The sequence below is a fragment of the Hippoglossus hippoglossus genome, chromosome 7 (genome assembly GCF_009819705.1).
Source record: "Hippoglossus hippoglossus isolate fHipHip1 chromosome 7, fHipHip1.pri, whole genome shotgun sequence".
Lineage (NCBI taxonomy): Eukaryota > Metazoa > Chordata > Actinopteri > Pleuronectiformes > Pleuronectidae > Hippoglossus > Hippoglossus hippoglossus.
Window position 1 is genome coordinate 19,428,564 of NC_047157.1, and position 14,049 is coordinate 19,442,612.

At 40.5% G+C, this 14,049-nt stretch overlaps 1 protein-coding gene across 1 annotated transcript; it reads right to left on the reverse strand.

Annotated features, from left to right (window-relative positions):
- Positions 1-4,811: 4,811 nt before the first annotated feature.
- Positions 4,812-10,061, reverse strand: ren (renin). Its single transcript, XM_034590823.1, has 9 exons — positions 9,868-10,061; positions 9,330-9,480; positions 8,754-8,877; positions 7,826-7,944; positions 7,519-7,715; positions 6,885-7,007; positions 6,651-6,792; positions 6,453-6,551; positions 4,812-5,801 (listed from the first exon to the last, which is right to left on the reverse strand). Exons 1-9 carry the CDS (start codon positions 9,939-9,941, stop codon positions 5,640-5,642), a joined length of 1,191 nt encoding a protein of 396 aa, XP_034446714.1. The 5' UTR covers positions 9,942-10,061; the 3' UTR covers positions 4,812-5,639.
- Between the last annotated feature and the right edge of the window lie 3,988 nt (positions 10,062-14,049).

Here is a 14,049-nt window from a genome sequence, read left to right on the forward strand (position 1 = left end):
TATTGGGACAGGGGGCGTGCACTAGTATTTGTAAGACCCGAACTAACCCAACAGAGAGAGGGATACACACACACATTCATATAAATACCTTTAGGAGTTATTTTTGATGGGGAATTCTTCTCACAACAGATATGCGGACTCCCATCAGGCCTGGCATCTATTAAGACAGGAAGCGACTTCTTACCCTTTGTATTGTGAACACATTCCTACTCACATCACTAACTCATGAATCTTAATCATTAATTGGTGTCATACTGTGGAATGTATGTTTTTTTTTCACTTTAGAATTGAATCAGTGGTAGGAAATTGAAATTGGGCACATGCACTCAGGTACAGTGCTGACCCAATCCTCAAAACATATTTATGATCTAATAATATGTAATGTAATGCTGGAAATTAGTTCATCCAAAAACATGAAGAGCAACTAAAATGAGATCAATCTCAATCAGCAGAAACATTACAATGCTGCTCACATGTTACAGCATCAACGGTAACAATATATAATATATTTTTATTCTATTTATTTATTATATATTTACACATTACAAAATGTATTTATTAGAAATTATTTGACATTTGCAGAAATGCATTCACATATGTACTTTAACCTATATATATAGATACTCTGGAATTTAAAAGCTTGTATAGAAGAGGCACAAACTCTATTGTACAAAAACCTGGAGTTGCCATAAACTGAAATGTTACACTAATACACTATCATGTCTTTTTTATAAATAAATTCTGCTGATAATACTTTTGCAACATCTGTCCTTGAATGGAGGAGTTTTTTTTGTTGCCCTGTGGTAATGTTATAATCAGGATAAGTCTTTTATTTTTATAGTCAACAAATGATTGACCATGAAAGACAATAATGAATACATCCCGCTAACAAGCGTTGTCTGCTATATCGTGTCGTTCACCACCTGCTACTCATTACAGCATCAAATGTGTATTAATCCTCAGCAAAAAAAAATTGTCCCATACAAATGCACAATTATTGCACAGCTGCTTTTAGGACATAATTTGGGCCATTAAAAAATACATATAATATATATATGTATATATATGAATATATATTGTTTTAATCTGTAAAATATTCAGCTACAGGCCACAAACAGAGGTAAATCAGAAAATAATCACATTTATGATACTTGTTGACAGTTGCTTTTCATTAATTAATTATTAATAATCAATTCGAGGGAAATATATCCAACATTTTATGTGGCTCCATTTTTCAGTTAAAAAAGGCCTGTAAATTTTCTTCTGTGGCTCCATTTACTGCCTTTGCCAAAAGGTGAGGGAGCAGAGTATTTCAGCTCATGGCTAAAAATGACACAAGTCAGTATTACAGTAGAAATCTGTACTGGAACATTTCAACAGTCACTGTCCATCTGTTTCACATTAGCTGTTATACAATTTCTAGCACTGCTACTTGTATCATTGCTGACATTTCTGGAATTACCCCTGGAACTCCCCAGATACTGCAGATAATTAACACTGCAATACAATGCTTGTGTAGTAACACTAAATCTCAGTGCATCTATACACTGAATTTCAGTTGCAATAATATTTGGAAAAGATCTCATTTGCTTTCTTAGAGGGATTCAGATAAAAAAGCTGCAGCCACATTGGTTTAGTGTAGCATAGAGAAACAGATTAGCCAGGCTTCGGCTGAAATTAGCACAATCCTGCACATATCCGCTCGTAAAACCCTGACATGTAATTCTACACTCTACACTATAGAACATACTAAACATAATCAGATATAAGCGGCTATGGTCTCGCTCCAACGATGTCAAATCTGGTCAGGACCACGTAGGTGGTATTTTATTTTGTCATACTGATGGATAGCCCTTTAGCATCACACGAGTAAAGCACAGTGCAGCTTAATGCCTGTTGATGTATATGGGGCATGACCGCATGATGGTTTAGAAGTCGCAGTGAACTTTTCCTGTATTAAACCACACCACAATCTTTCTGTCGCCTGAACCTGACCACAACTTGTAATAGATGCACACATCCCATAAAAGCGCAAACAGGTGTCTGGATAATAAAACAATGTGAAGAACGAGAAATAAAGGTTCACACACTGCAGCTTCCTTAGATGCAGTTTGAATGAGACACCAATCTAACTGCAGACCTAATCCAAGCCTCTTGTGTACTTTCTATGCCCTCCATCAACCACTGTGACTCTGTGGCCACTAATAAAAGTAACGCTTAATTTATTAAAAATGTTACTAAATGATGCTTAAGGGGAATCCAATGCGTCAAAATGCAAATTAAAGCCTGTTGATCATAGATTGAATATAAAAAATAAAGGAAATAACAGCTTCCCAAGAGGGAATCATCCTTTATCACCCCCTGGTGGCTGGCTGCAGTATTGGTCGTGAATTCTGCTCCACCATGTTAGTAAATGGGACATGCGAGTATGTGATTGAATGATTATTTCTTTCTGAAGGATGGTTTGGTCATTCTAGGTAGTACATGTATGTCCAGTAAGTTTGGTTTTAAGTAGTTATTTGATGTGAGGTTATGAAAACTGGGTGAAACATCAAGATTGACACCTGAGACTCACTTGTGATTGATTGCGTGTAAAGATGATACCTTGATACCGCAGCTCCACAACACAATAAATACTGTGGAGACTCAGAATGGTGGCGCCTGTATCCAGGATGTTTTGCTTTCATTTTTGTACAACCGGAGGAAGAGGAGACGCGTGGTCTGTTTTCATAAACTATCTATGGTCTTGACCTAAGTGACCGAATGTGATAAATTGGGAGGGAGCCTTTGTTGGATGTAAGATGTTTATAATGGAGATACTGTTTGGCTGATCTCTGTAGTTTTGGACATAGTGAGACTCTTTAACCATCTGATAGTTCCAGATTCATGTTGATTTGGACAAAGGGGTGGCATTGATCTTCTCATCGAGTTTAGGACAAGAAAGTGAATAAATATACAGTAGGGTATTTCCCAAAATGCACAAATGTATGCAAATTAAATATGTAATTTGCACTGTATGGTCGGTAGTGTCATCATTAGGCTCTGGGCATCTGAGGCTACAGCACTTGAATGTACATCAAAAATAGCTCTGGGTGTATTCATCTCTCACTCTGATCTTGCATTAAAGCCTGTGAAAATAAAAGTATGTTTTGAGTCTGTTCTGCATCACGATACTTGGCACATGGGTGAATTTTATGTGAGCATGAAAGAGAAAGTGAGTTTTGTCATTTTAGGCATGGTGGTAGCTAGCCAGCTAATTCACTGAGGCAAATCCTGAAGACCATGAATTGAAGCCTTTTTTTAAATAAAAAAAGATGAAGTTAATGAGGCGCAGGAAAAGGAGGAAGAGTCATCTCCTGTTGTTGTAGATGAGTCAGGAGAATAAACCAGTGAAGAAGAAGCATCTTCAGCCAGTTTGACTGACTCAGGGGCTAGGACATGACTAGGACATTTTTGTCACAAGTCCAAACACTCATCAAAGCTACTTGTGAAAATGTCCAATGTACACCTTTAAATATGATTATAGCTGCTGTGTGTAAATACCCATAGCTGAGTGATTCCAAGATACACTGACGTGAAATAGATTTAGATTTAAAGTGCTTTTTATGACCAGGACAGGAGCGAGGAGAGAAGCGGAGGACAGAGGAGACACCAAAAGAGAGGGAGCTTCTGGAGAGGTGAAGAGGAGAAGGACGGTACGAGATAAAACAGAACAGACACAGAGTCAACACACTTTGTTTTTGTTCAAATGTATCGCAGCCAAAAATGAGCCCCTGACACACGCGCACGCACAAATGAAGCAGAAGCGATGAGACCGTGCAGTGTTGGTAAATGTTCAAATCTGAATTGGTGACATGCAATCCAGCATATGACTGATTCATCAACGTCACCCCTGTTTGTTTGTTTGTCAGCAGGATCGCACACAAACTACTGAAGGGATTTTCACAAAACTTGATGGAAGCATAATATTTTGACTATTTAACCAAGGGAATAATTCATGGATCTTGATGAATTAAACCTTTTGCTACCACAGGGTGACTCATATCTTATATTATTTTGTGGGGAAATATTTTAAGATAAAAATGCCGGAATTACTGGGTGAAGAGATAAGACTTTCTAGGCTGTCAGCAGTGTTTCGAGATCCCAACCTTTCCTCTGCTGACATTTTGAAACTGTAGCCTTGTATAAGTACCGAAGAGGAGAAAGATATCATGTCCTTTACTGACTGATTTCTTTGATAAAGAATATAGTAAACTTCACAGAGTCCCCCAACTTGAAATGATAAATAAGTACATCAATGATATAAATATAAAAGCCATTTGTTGTAACGGTATGTTAAAACAACAGCCAGTTTTAGTTTGTGGTTTTGTTAAGCAACAGGGTGCGATTGTTCAAGAGTCAAAGCATGAATTCTGCTTGTCAGAAAACATAAGTAATATATCTTATGAGACATCTGCATCGGGTCAGTGTATTAACGACCACCAATAGATAAAATCCAAAGCAGACAATTCATGGAAGTGCGAGCGAGGAACCATGACATCCCCACCATCATTTCACTGCAGCACGAGATGGCTTTCCTGTGAAGAGGAGACAAAAAGGATCTGACAATAACGTCTGATGAATATGCTTTTATTGTTTTGTTATCTCTGTGTCCAGCTCAGTAAGCAGAACACGTCTTTGTTGATTACTCCTGACGAGGTTTGAGGTTCAGAGGCTTTTCTGTCGAGATTCACTCTGATACTAAAAACAGGATATCAGCTCCATTGTTTCCTAGGTGACAGAATGATTTTCTTATTTTTTTGATACACTAAAAATAACTCTTTCTGCCTCAGAAACAGAAAATATCATGTGTCAGAGATCACAAGCTGTACAGAAAACATGAAAAAGGGGTGATTGAATTAGGAAAATGTAATTGTGGTATTTTATCAGCCACTCGCTCCTGCTGTAACTGTCGGTTAGTGATGATAAAGCGACGCTGGGTAGAAGCAACTTTGGTTTCAGAAAAGTGAGGTTTCACATTACACTGTGAAACACACGTGACTCCGACACTGTGCAAACATTTTTTCCAATTGTTTATCTTTTTAACTAAAATGTTTATGTGCCGTCATTCACCAACAATTCCAAATGTTTATATGACTGCTCTGGTGCGGCAGCTTAATCCTGCTGGAGCGATCTGTTTTCAACTTAAGCCTGGACTTTCACTCGGTCACAATTGCATTCGACAGACTTGGAAGGAAACAATGCAGTCTTTAATGGAGTCAGATGTGAATTGATTTGAGATCCCAGTAAACAAGTTTATTCTTGTTACGTCATTACAATACAGATATGCATTTCTACCCTCGCTGTATGTTGATAATCAGCAGATTCACACACATTTGCTAGTAAACGCTTATAAATAAAGACAGAAGGTGTTCAGTGCAACTGGTACAAATTACTATGTAAAAGGAGACCAGGGCTTGCAAGAAAAGTGAGGATAAAGATTTCCTTTGTGTGCATGCTTTTCCATTTTATAAAACAGATTAATTTTGATTATAGCAATGCAGAGGAAGGGAGAACTGGAAGTATCAATAAAACATTGGGAGATAGCAGCAAAGATTGGTGGAGAAGAAAAACAGGCACTACTGATGTTTAACTTCCTGTCAGACTGCGGTAGCAAAGCCTATCCGATTGTTGTGACGGTCAAACTCAGTGTAGTAGCGGGCAATGAAGTTGGCCCCCAGGATCCAGATGGGACCTGTAGGGGGCGGCACATCCAAGCCCCTGAATGTGACGGTGCAGACGTCCCCCTCTATCTGTGATTGCTGTTGACACGAAGAACAGTTTTAATATGATTAGCCACTGTAGCATTAACATTCACAGAGATGAAAGAAATATTCAGATAAATAAAAACTGCGATAACATTAACACTTAGCAAGTACAGACGATTTATCAGGAAAATGTTCTCATAAATTTAAATAAAAATAAAAATACTTGCTAAGTACACATGTCCCCTTTCAGCGAGTTTAATTGTGGAGCCCGAGATACTTTTATTAGATTTTTATCTTGTAAACCAAGATCAAAGATTTACCTCAAGGCCTCCTCTAGCTTTGTTGTCGGTCAAGTTGTGATTTGTTCAATTGCAGAAAGCTGAAATACCAGCCTGTGTAGCTTTGCACCATTCACCAGGTCTAATGAGCCACATAACCGAAAACATCTGTGCGGGGTGCAGAGCAGCTAATGCTCATATTTTTTTAAGGTGATCATATGGTTGGTTTGTAAAAAAGAACCCAGAAATTGTAGCTGTCAGATGAATATGCAGTAAAAAGTAAATGTTTCCATCTTGAATGTAGAAGAGTGTAAAGAAAAAATAAAGTGGCAATATCTAATGTGAAGAACCTGAAAATGCTACTGAGTTTTGTGACATTTCACCGCTGCATCATTCAATAAAATGACTCAGTATTGGTCATGCTTACCCACAAGATGTAATCCTCCTGAGTGAGTGAGTACTCCTGACCACCCAGGTGGAAAGTGACACTGGGCAACGTCTTGACAATGTCACAGTTGATTTTGTACTGATGAACAACACAGAGCAATGGGAGATGACGGGTACTGATTTTTTTTACAGCCAAACATTTTTTGCGGGGAACCATGTTGCATGTGTAAAAACTTACTCCACTTTCATCCAGCTGTGCTCCGATGGTTTTCATCAGCACAGACACAGAGGAGGCCGGGCCCGTGATGTAGGAGGAGCCAGTGTCGATTACAGCTGTGCAGCCCTCTGCACAAAACATCATCTCCGTCCCCACAGACACACTGACAGCATGAGAGGAGATGTCGAAAAATAAAACAATAAAACAGGCATTTCCGACACACTCACGCACACACACACTAAGTGAAGATCTTACCCTTTCATGGTGATTTCCCATTTGCCCATCTCCCTCGTGTGCATGTAGTTGAAGTTTCCTGTGTAGTAGTTTGGGTCTGTGCCGCCGAGGACCAGCTCTCCACCAGGGGAGTGTTTTGGGTCCCTGAAAACATTCAATAAATCACCCTTCAAGTCCACTTTTACTTTTGCATACGCTCCCTGTTGATTCCAAAGCTGTGACTTTCATGAACACGCTCCTTTAGCTAAAGTTCCTGCATCCTCTCATTGTTTCGATGCTTCCCACGGGAAAGGAAATATTCATCTTTTTTTTCTTGGTTTCCTCTGCACATAAATGAGCATATTAAATCAATATGGATTAAAAGAGGTGTTAGGAAATAGACATACATTTTTCTGTTTTCTCTAAACACCCATTTGTCTCACCAAGATCCAGATAACTCTTTATTACGACGGCCTACCACTAGGATCAAAAACTAAACTTTACAAAGGTTTAGACAACACAATGTAAGCCTATTCCCCTACTCCCCCTAAAGTCTATGTTTTCTTACCAATAACTTTTTATGTCTTTTATTTCTTAAATGAAAACCATCTTCTCTCATCTGCGATTCCATACAAAACAGAAACTAGAGGAGCAGAGTTGCCTCAGTTCAGCCCACCTGCTGTAGTAGACAGAGAAGACCTCCTCCTTGAGGACATGCTGAGACATGATGCGATCAAACACTGGCGTGATGCCATCGATGGCCGAGTTGGGGTAACCCATCCCCAGGACTCCGTCGAACTTGGCGAAGATGAAGGGCATGGCAGACAGGGAGGTGGCCTCAGCAAACACCTGCACCACAGGAATCCCACCGATCTGCAGGAATGAAAGCAGCAGGGGTTCAAAAGTTTAACTTGCAAGAAGAAGTTCAAGCATCTCTAAAGAGGAACGCCCTCTGTTTCACAAGTCATCGATTTCAAACTCACCACAACCACGTCTTCGCTCAGGAATCCCCTGATATTTCCTGAGGCATACTGGATGGAAAATCCGGTTCCATTCTCAACATAGGTCCAGGACTTGGAGGCATCGTACCTGTTGTGAGTAACTAAAAGTTCAAAATTCATTTGAGTCATAAAACCACCATGTATGAGGAAACTTTTATGAACAATGTATTCTTCAACATGTCATTTACATGAAAATAAAAAACTTTTTTATACCTGCATTAACAGATGCATTGACCACTTGAGGGCAACAGAAACAAATTGTGAGCACAACACTGCTGTATCTTGACACTAGTAACTTAACTTGCTTATTGATTATAATAATAATATAATAATAATAAGCTTTATTTGCAAAGAGCTTTAGCAAAGTTACAAAGTGCTTTACTAGAGGATAAAACACAAATCAAAATCCAAACAAAGTAAAAAATATGAAGTAAAAGTAAATACAATTAAGATCAAAATGTATGGAATGATTTGAGTAAGTTATTCCAGAGTTTGGGGGCCTGTGCTACAATAGCTCGATGCTTTACTCATCCGTTGGAGTCTAGGAACAACCAGAGGACCAGAAGTAGATGTATTGATACACCAGCATTTTGGAAGCAGCATAATCATTCAGCTGGAGTCATGTCTCTGGCTCGTTAACAAATATAAGTCCAATTTTCCCTCTTTTCTTTTTGCTGTTTGTGTTCTCTACTAAATCCTGAGGGAAACATCAGGGTCCAGTGGGTTTTTAGCTGAAAACAGCTGCCTGCTGTGGCTGAAACTGATGCTGTGAGCAGCAGTGAGCAGCAGAGACAGGGACCCATGACAGTAACACAAACATTACGATAACGAAACAAAAAAAAAACAAACATATATACATATTCTAACTTCAGGGGATTTTTCCTGCTTGTGTGTTCAAATAGACACTTACAACAGGCAGTGGAGAAAGGCGAGCAGCTGTGCGACGGCACCCACAGGTTGGCTGAGCCTGTGTCAAATACTACGTTGAACAGCTGGGCCGGAGAGCCGATACTGATTTCCCCAAAGTATTGAGTCTGTTGAGAATAAACAGAAAAATATAGTATGATTTCATTTCTGACTTTTCTAAACCAATGAACTCTTAATGCTGTTTCTTCAAAACCTCTTTTCACTCTGCGATAATGCACATGTGTAGCTTGAGGGTGTGTAATAAGTCACTGAGGGAGTAACTGACTAGTTTGAAGCGCTAATTCAAAGGCAGCCGGTTCTGCTGCTTTACTCTTTAAGAAGTTTTGAGTCCCATCCAAGAGAGCTGATGAATCCTCTTGGATGAGTCGCCACTTCAACCTTCAAAAACAAAGTCTGTTTTTGTCTTCAAGAGTAAAACCTCAAATCCAGCTGTTTTTGACTAGGCACAACTAGATTTCCTATTATCTGCGAGCCTCAGAATCTTCTAGGTTCAAACACATTCACAATAAGCTTTAAATAAGACATGCAGCACGATTTAAAACGCCCAAAAGTGTCTCACATCCAAGTAGTTGGTTAGAGGTGTAGGAACAGTCCCGTTGTTGTCGCTGTCTACTGTGCTCTTCTGGGCCAGCTCAGTCAACACCTGCTCTGCAGAGACACCCATCTCCCACAGAGTCTCTCTGATGGACGGCAGCTTCTTCAGGGTGACTCTGGAGACGGGTGAGCAGCACAACATATCCTCAGGCAACTTAAACAAATTCCATCCCAAGGAGGAGCTGATTACTGAAGAAATGCTATGTCGGATATATACAGTATGTTTGGACATCGTCTCAGTAAAACAACGAGCATTTAATAAAGCACATAGTGCTTTTCTGTCAGCGCCTGGCCAGAAAAATAAACCAAGACACATGTTTTGCCAACACTGAAAACATTAGCTTTTATAATGAACCAATAAAACACAGTCCACAATTGTTTTGCTGTTTGCTTTTACTACTTTGCCGTAGCATGTTTTCTCCTTAGCAAATGCAATTAAACAGTAAATCCTTCCCGGTATATATGTGTTCTGTCTTTAAGCTAAAGGTAAATGCATTTCTTACCTTCTCAAAGCTCGGCTCGTGGTCACGGTCAATGATAGAGCAACCAAACACATCCAGTAATTCAGCAGTGCCATGGTGTCGGTATAGGCTCAAGATTACAGCTCAGAGATAAAAGCTGTATATGCTCCGTTGATTATTTAATCGTAGTTAGTGAAAGCTGCCACTTTCTGTCTGTGCTGCCTGGTCCCTCCACTCTTTTTTATATCATGTCCTCTTCACCATGCTGTCCCCATGGGCCACTGACTCTGGCTGGGAGCAAGCCTGGAGGTGATCACTTGAAAACAACCTCGGCTCCCCGCCACCCACCCAGCCCTCTAACCCTCTGCCTTGGTCACACAACCCCTACTGTGATAAACAGGGCCCAGTGAGAGGTCTGACCTTTGACCCCTGGAACACAGTGGAGACAGAAAGCAGGGGTGCAGGGCTCCTGAGATTGCTGACGTTGGTAGGCCGGACACCTTGTCCACGGTGCTGTGAGAACCTTTGGAGCTGGGGAATGAAAGATGCTCTGAGCTGTCAGGGAAGATTAGCTGGATGTTGTTTACTGAACTCAGTTACACGTCATTTCAGAGCCAGGCTGCTGCTGCGGGTCGTCCCTTACAAACATGAACTTTAAGACTTCATTTCTTTTTAGAAATAAAAAGGAGGCAATGTTCAAATGTTGACGGTTGTAACAGATTTTTTTCAGATTTTACTGTTGATAACATTCAGCTTATCTTATTTTATCTCTTTTTCCCACAGTCAATAATTACCTTCCCGTCAAGGAGGTTATGTTTTTATTGCTGTCTGTCTGTTTGCCCTCCTTCCCTCCTTCCTTTTTTTCTGTCTATCTGCCTGTCTGTCTTGCGTCCACCCATCCATGCACCTTCCCTTATTCCTCTCTGTCTGTCTGTCTGTCTACTTTCCTGTCTGCCTACCTTCCTTCCTTCCATCCGTCCTTCCTGTCAGTCTGTCTGTCTGTCTGTCTGTCTCTCTGTTTGTCTGTCTGTCTACTGAATCGCTTTCCATCTGAGGAAGATGTGGGGTGTGACCCAAGAAGGAACCCATTAAATTTTGCAGCAGATGCGGATAAACACACGGATCCCAAAATGTTTGTTTTAGGTCTCTCTGCGAGGTAGGTGCTCCCTTTACTTTTTCTGTAGATCACACAGGTTTTACAACTCTCTGTTTACTCTACTTTGTCTAAAGACTCCTCATGTGAAGTTCACAGCAGCTCGTGCATCACTTTAGTATTCATTTTCATATAAACAGGCAAAGAGGGAAGAAAAATACACATCTGTAGGTTCAGTTCAAGGTCTTGAAGATCTTTGGCAGGAGACGGGGCCCACGACACAGGAGATTGGCCGCATGTTGTATTTTCACACTCTATCTCTCGCTGCAATGCTCCGAATCGACAAGGCCGAACATCCAATCGTCCTTGTTTAGTTCTCACCGCTTTTCAAACTGCAGGGAGTATTGCCCCTGTATCTGGCCTGTCAGGCTGGGATCGTACTTGTTTGCGTTAGTACTGTACCGACCACCCAGTCGAGCCAAGAAATATGCGGGGGTCCACATCAGGCACAGCCTCAGACAACCATGGCAGAGGTCAGAGGTCAAACACTGAGATACCCCCTGTGGGCAGGGCTTCCAGAAAATGATAGCGTGGTTCCACACAGCTTATAAAGACAGTGATGACTTACAACAACACTGTGTTGCAGCAAGTTAGACAGGTAATTAAAGGTCTTTATAATTTATAAGTGGTGGTTATTATTTTTGTTGTGGGGAACTTGTCAAAACCATTATATGGAAGCAGTCTCCACATTGACTAGCTTTTTCTAATTGTTTTTTAAATACACTTTCCTCTAATGTGGCTTTAATCAGTATTTAAAGAGTGTATAAAATGACAGTGTGATTATATGAAAAGGCATCGCTCATAGTGATGAACCGTAACAGCAAGTTACAGCTCATTAAACAACACTGTTATTGTTCTGGTTCCCCTAATCGCCTTAAAGTCACCAGCTGCAGCTGTTGTCAACAAACAATCCACTCGTGCACAGCACCAAACAGCAGAGGGACACCCCTGTCTGTTTGAGCAAGATTACAAAAGAACAGAACGGATCTCTATTAAACTTAGTGGAAGGAGCCATGGGGCATGGGCCAAGGAAAAATACATCAAACTTTGACACAGATATGTACCAAGGAATTTTAATTTCTTTAACACCGTGAGACTCGGCTTTTTAAAAATATTTTAATAGATTTTTCAGATCTTGATGAAAAAAAATCAGGCAGGTTTAGGCGACATAAAAAATAAATAAAAACCTGGATCCAGGGAATTTACATGTGGTTTCATATAGGGGCAGCAAGACCTTGGTGGGGGTGTGCGCTCTCCTTCGTGCCAGTATTAATAATTTTTCTAACTGGTTCTGCAAGTTGTGGGCTGGTTAGTGTGTTTTCACTGAAAGCAGCGTCCTGCTGCTGCTGGAAATGAGACGAGACAAGCGAAATCAAACAGTGAGCTGCCTGAAGGTTGCTCAACAGCCCTTAGATATGAATTTTCATCTGAGGATTAATCAGTAAGCGCGACTCCCATTACACAGTTATTTGATTCATGATGAGTCATTTTGCAATCTGATGATTATGAGGCGTGTATACCTGTCTTATCTGTTCTTCAATTAGCTCTTCTGTTTTGACAAGACCTTTTGGGGACAATCTCACAGACATCTGACCCTTGACCTGCTTGGCTTCATGGATACCCACAAGTCTCTTTCCCACACTGTCTTGAGAGACACATGCGTCACTCCTGACTGGCCTCCCACCTCTTCTGCTTGTCCATTCCAATGGCTGGCCTGGGAAATGTAAAACGCTCCCCTGGAAGATGATTTCTTTGAACTTTATGTTTTTCAGTGTCATTCATATTGCCTTGAAGGCCCACTCGTCAAGTTAATAGTCATTGGCTGTACTGACATCATCAGAAGTATATGGCCATTACGAAACTTTCTTAATCAGAAAACAAACTAAAGCCAAACATTTTTTATTTATGAAAGAGGATCTTGTCAGCTATCTATCATGATAAGAATGATATCAAGCAGAGCAGTGGGTGTTTGCAGGAAATGAGAGTCGAGGGAAGTTATCACTCAGGCAAACAATCAAGTCTGACTCCAAATACTCGACTCAACTCTTTAAAACCTGACCTGATATGAGCCTAAAATGTTTGGCTCACTGCTCGCTTACTTTCGTTCTCTAGACAGTTGCTTCTTACAATCAAATGCAGGAAAAGCAGAGAACAGTAATTTGCTTTCACTGATTTTATACTCACTCATGTTTTAGAATGTGAAGCCAATGAGCTCCCAATTAGGAAGCACGGGACTCTGATTCCATCTGGAGGCAATATGTATGCAAATATGTGGGACAGTCTTCTCAAGAGGTAAAACCAGGAATTCGAGAGCAAACAAGGCAGTAAAATATGTTTGATTTAAACTGTATTGTATTTGTATCCAATAAGAATGTTTGATTTTATTATTATCATTTATTTAGTTTTCAGTTTTTCCCTTTTCCTTCTTTTCCTCTTTGTTTCGTCTCTGGTTCCCTGTTGGGGAGTGAACATGCTGTATAACTTATGGCCAGCAGGGTGCAGCATTGGACTAAAAAACACAATCTGTGTTCGTGTGTGTGTTTTTGTTTCCTGTACTCATACCTTTGTGAGGACCGTTTTAAGCAAAGACCCTACAAAGTGAGGACATTTTAGGAAAGTGAGGACATTTAGGCACGTCCTCACTTTTTCAAAGGGCTAGGGTTAAGACTTGGTTTTAGGGTTAGAATTAGCTTTAGGTTAGGGTTAGGGTAGGGGTAAGAGTTAGGGTTCGGCATTTAGTTTGGATGGTTAAGATTAGGGTAAGGGGCTAGGGAATGCATTATGCCAATGTCCTCACTAAGATAGAAGTACAAACGTGTGTGTGTGCGTGTGTGTGTGTGTGTGTGTGTGTGTGTGTGTGTGTGTGTGTGTGTGTGTGTGTGTGTGTGTGTGTGTGTGAGTGCGTGCGTGCGTGTCGGTCAGTCTGTGTGTGAGTGTCTTTGTGTGAGAGAGAGAGAGAGAGAGAGAGAGAGAGAGAGAGAGAGAGAGAGAGAAGTCATATCTATCTTAAGAGACAGAACAGAAAGTGTCACAGGAATAAATCCTGCTTAGTTGAAATAATAAGCCTGAGA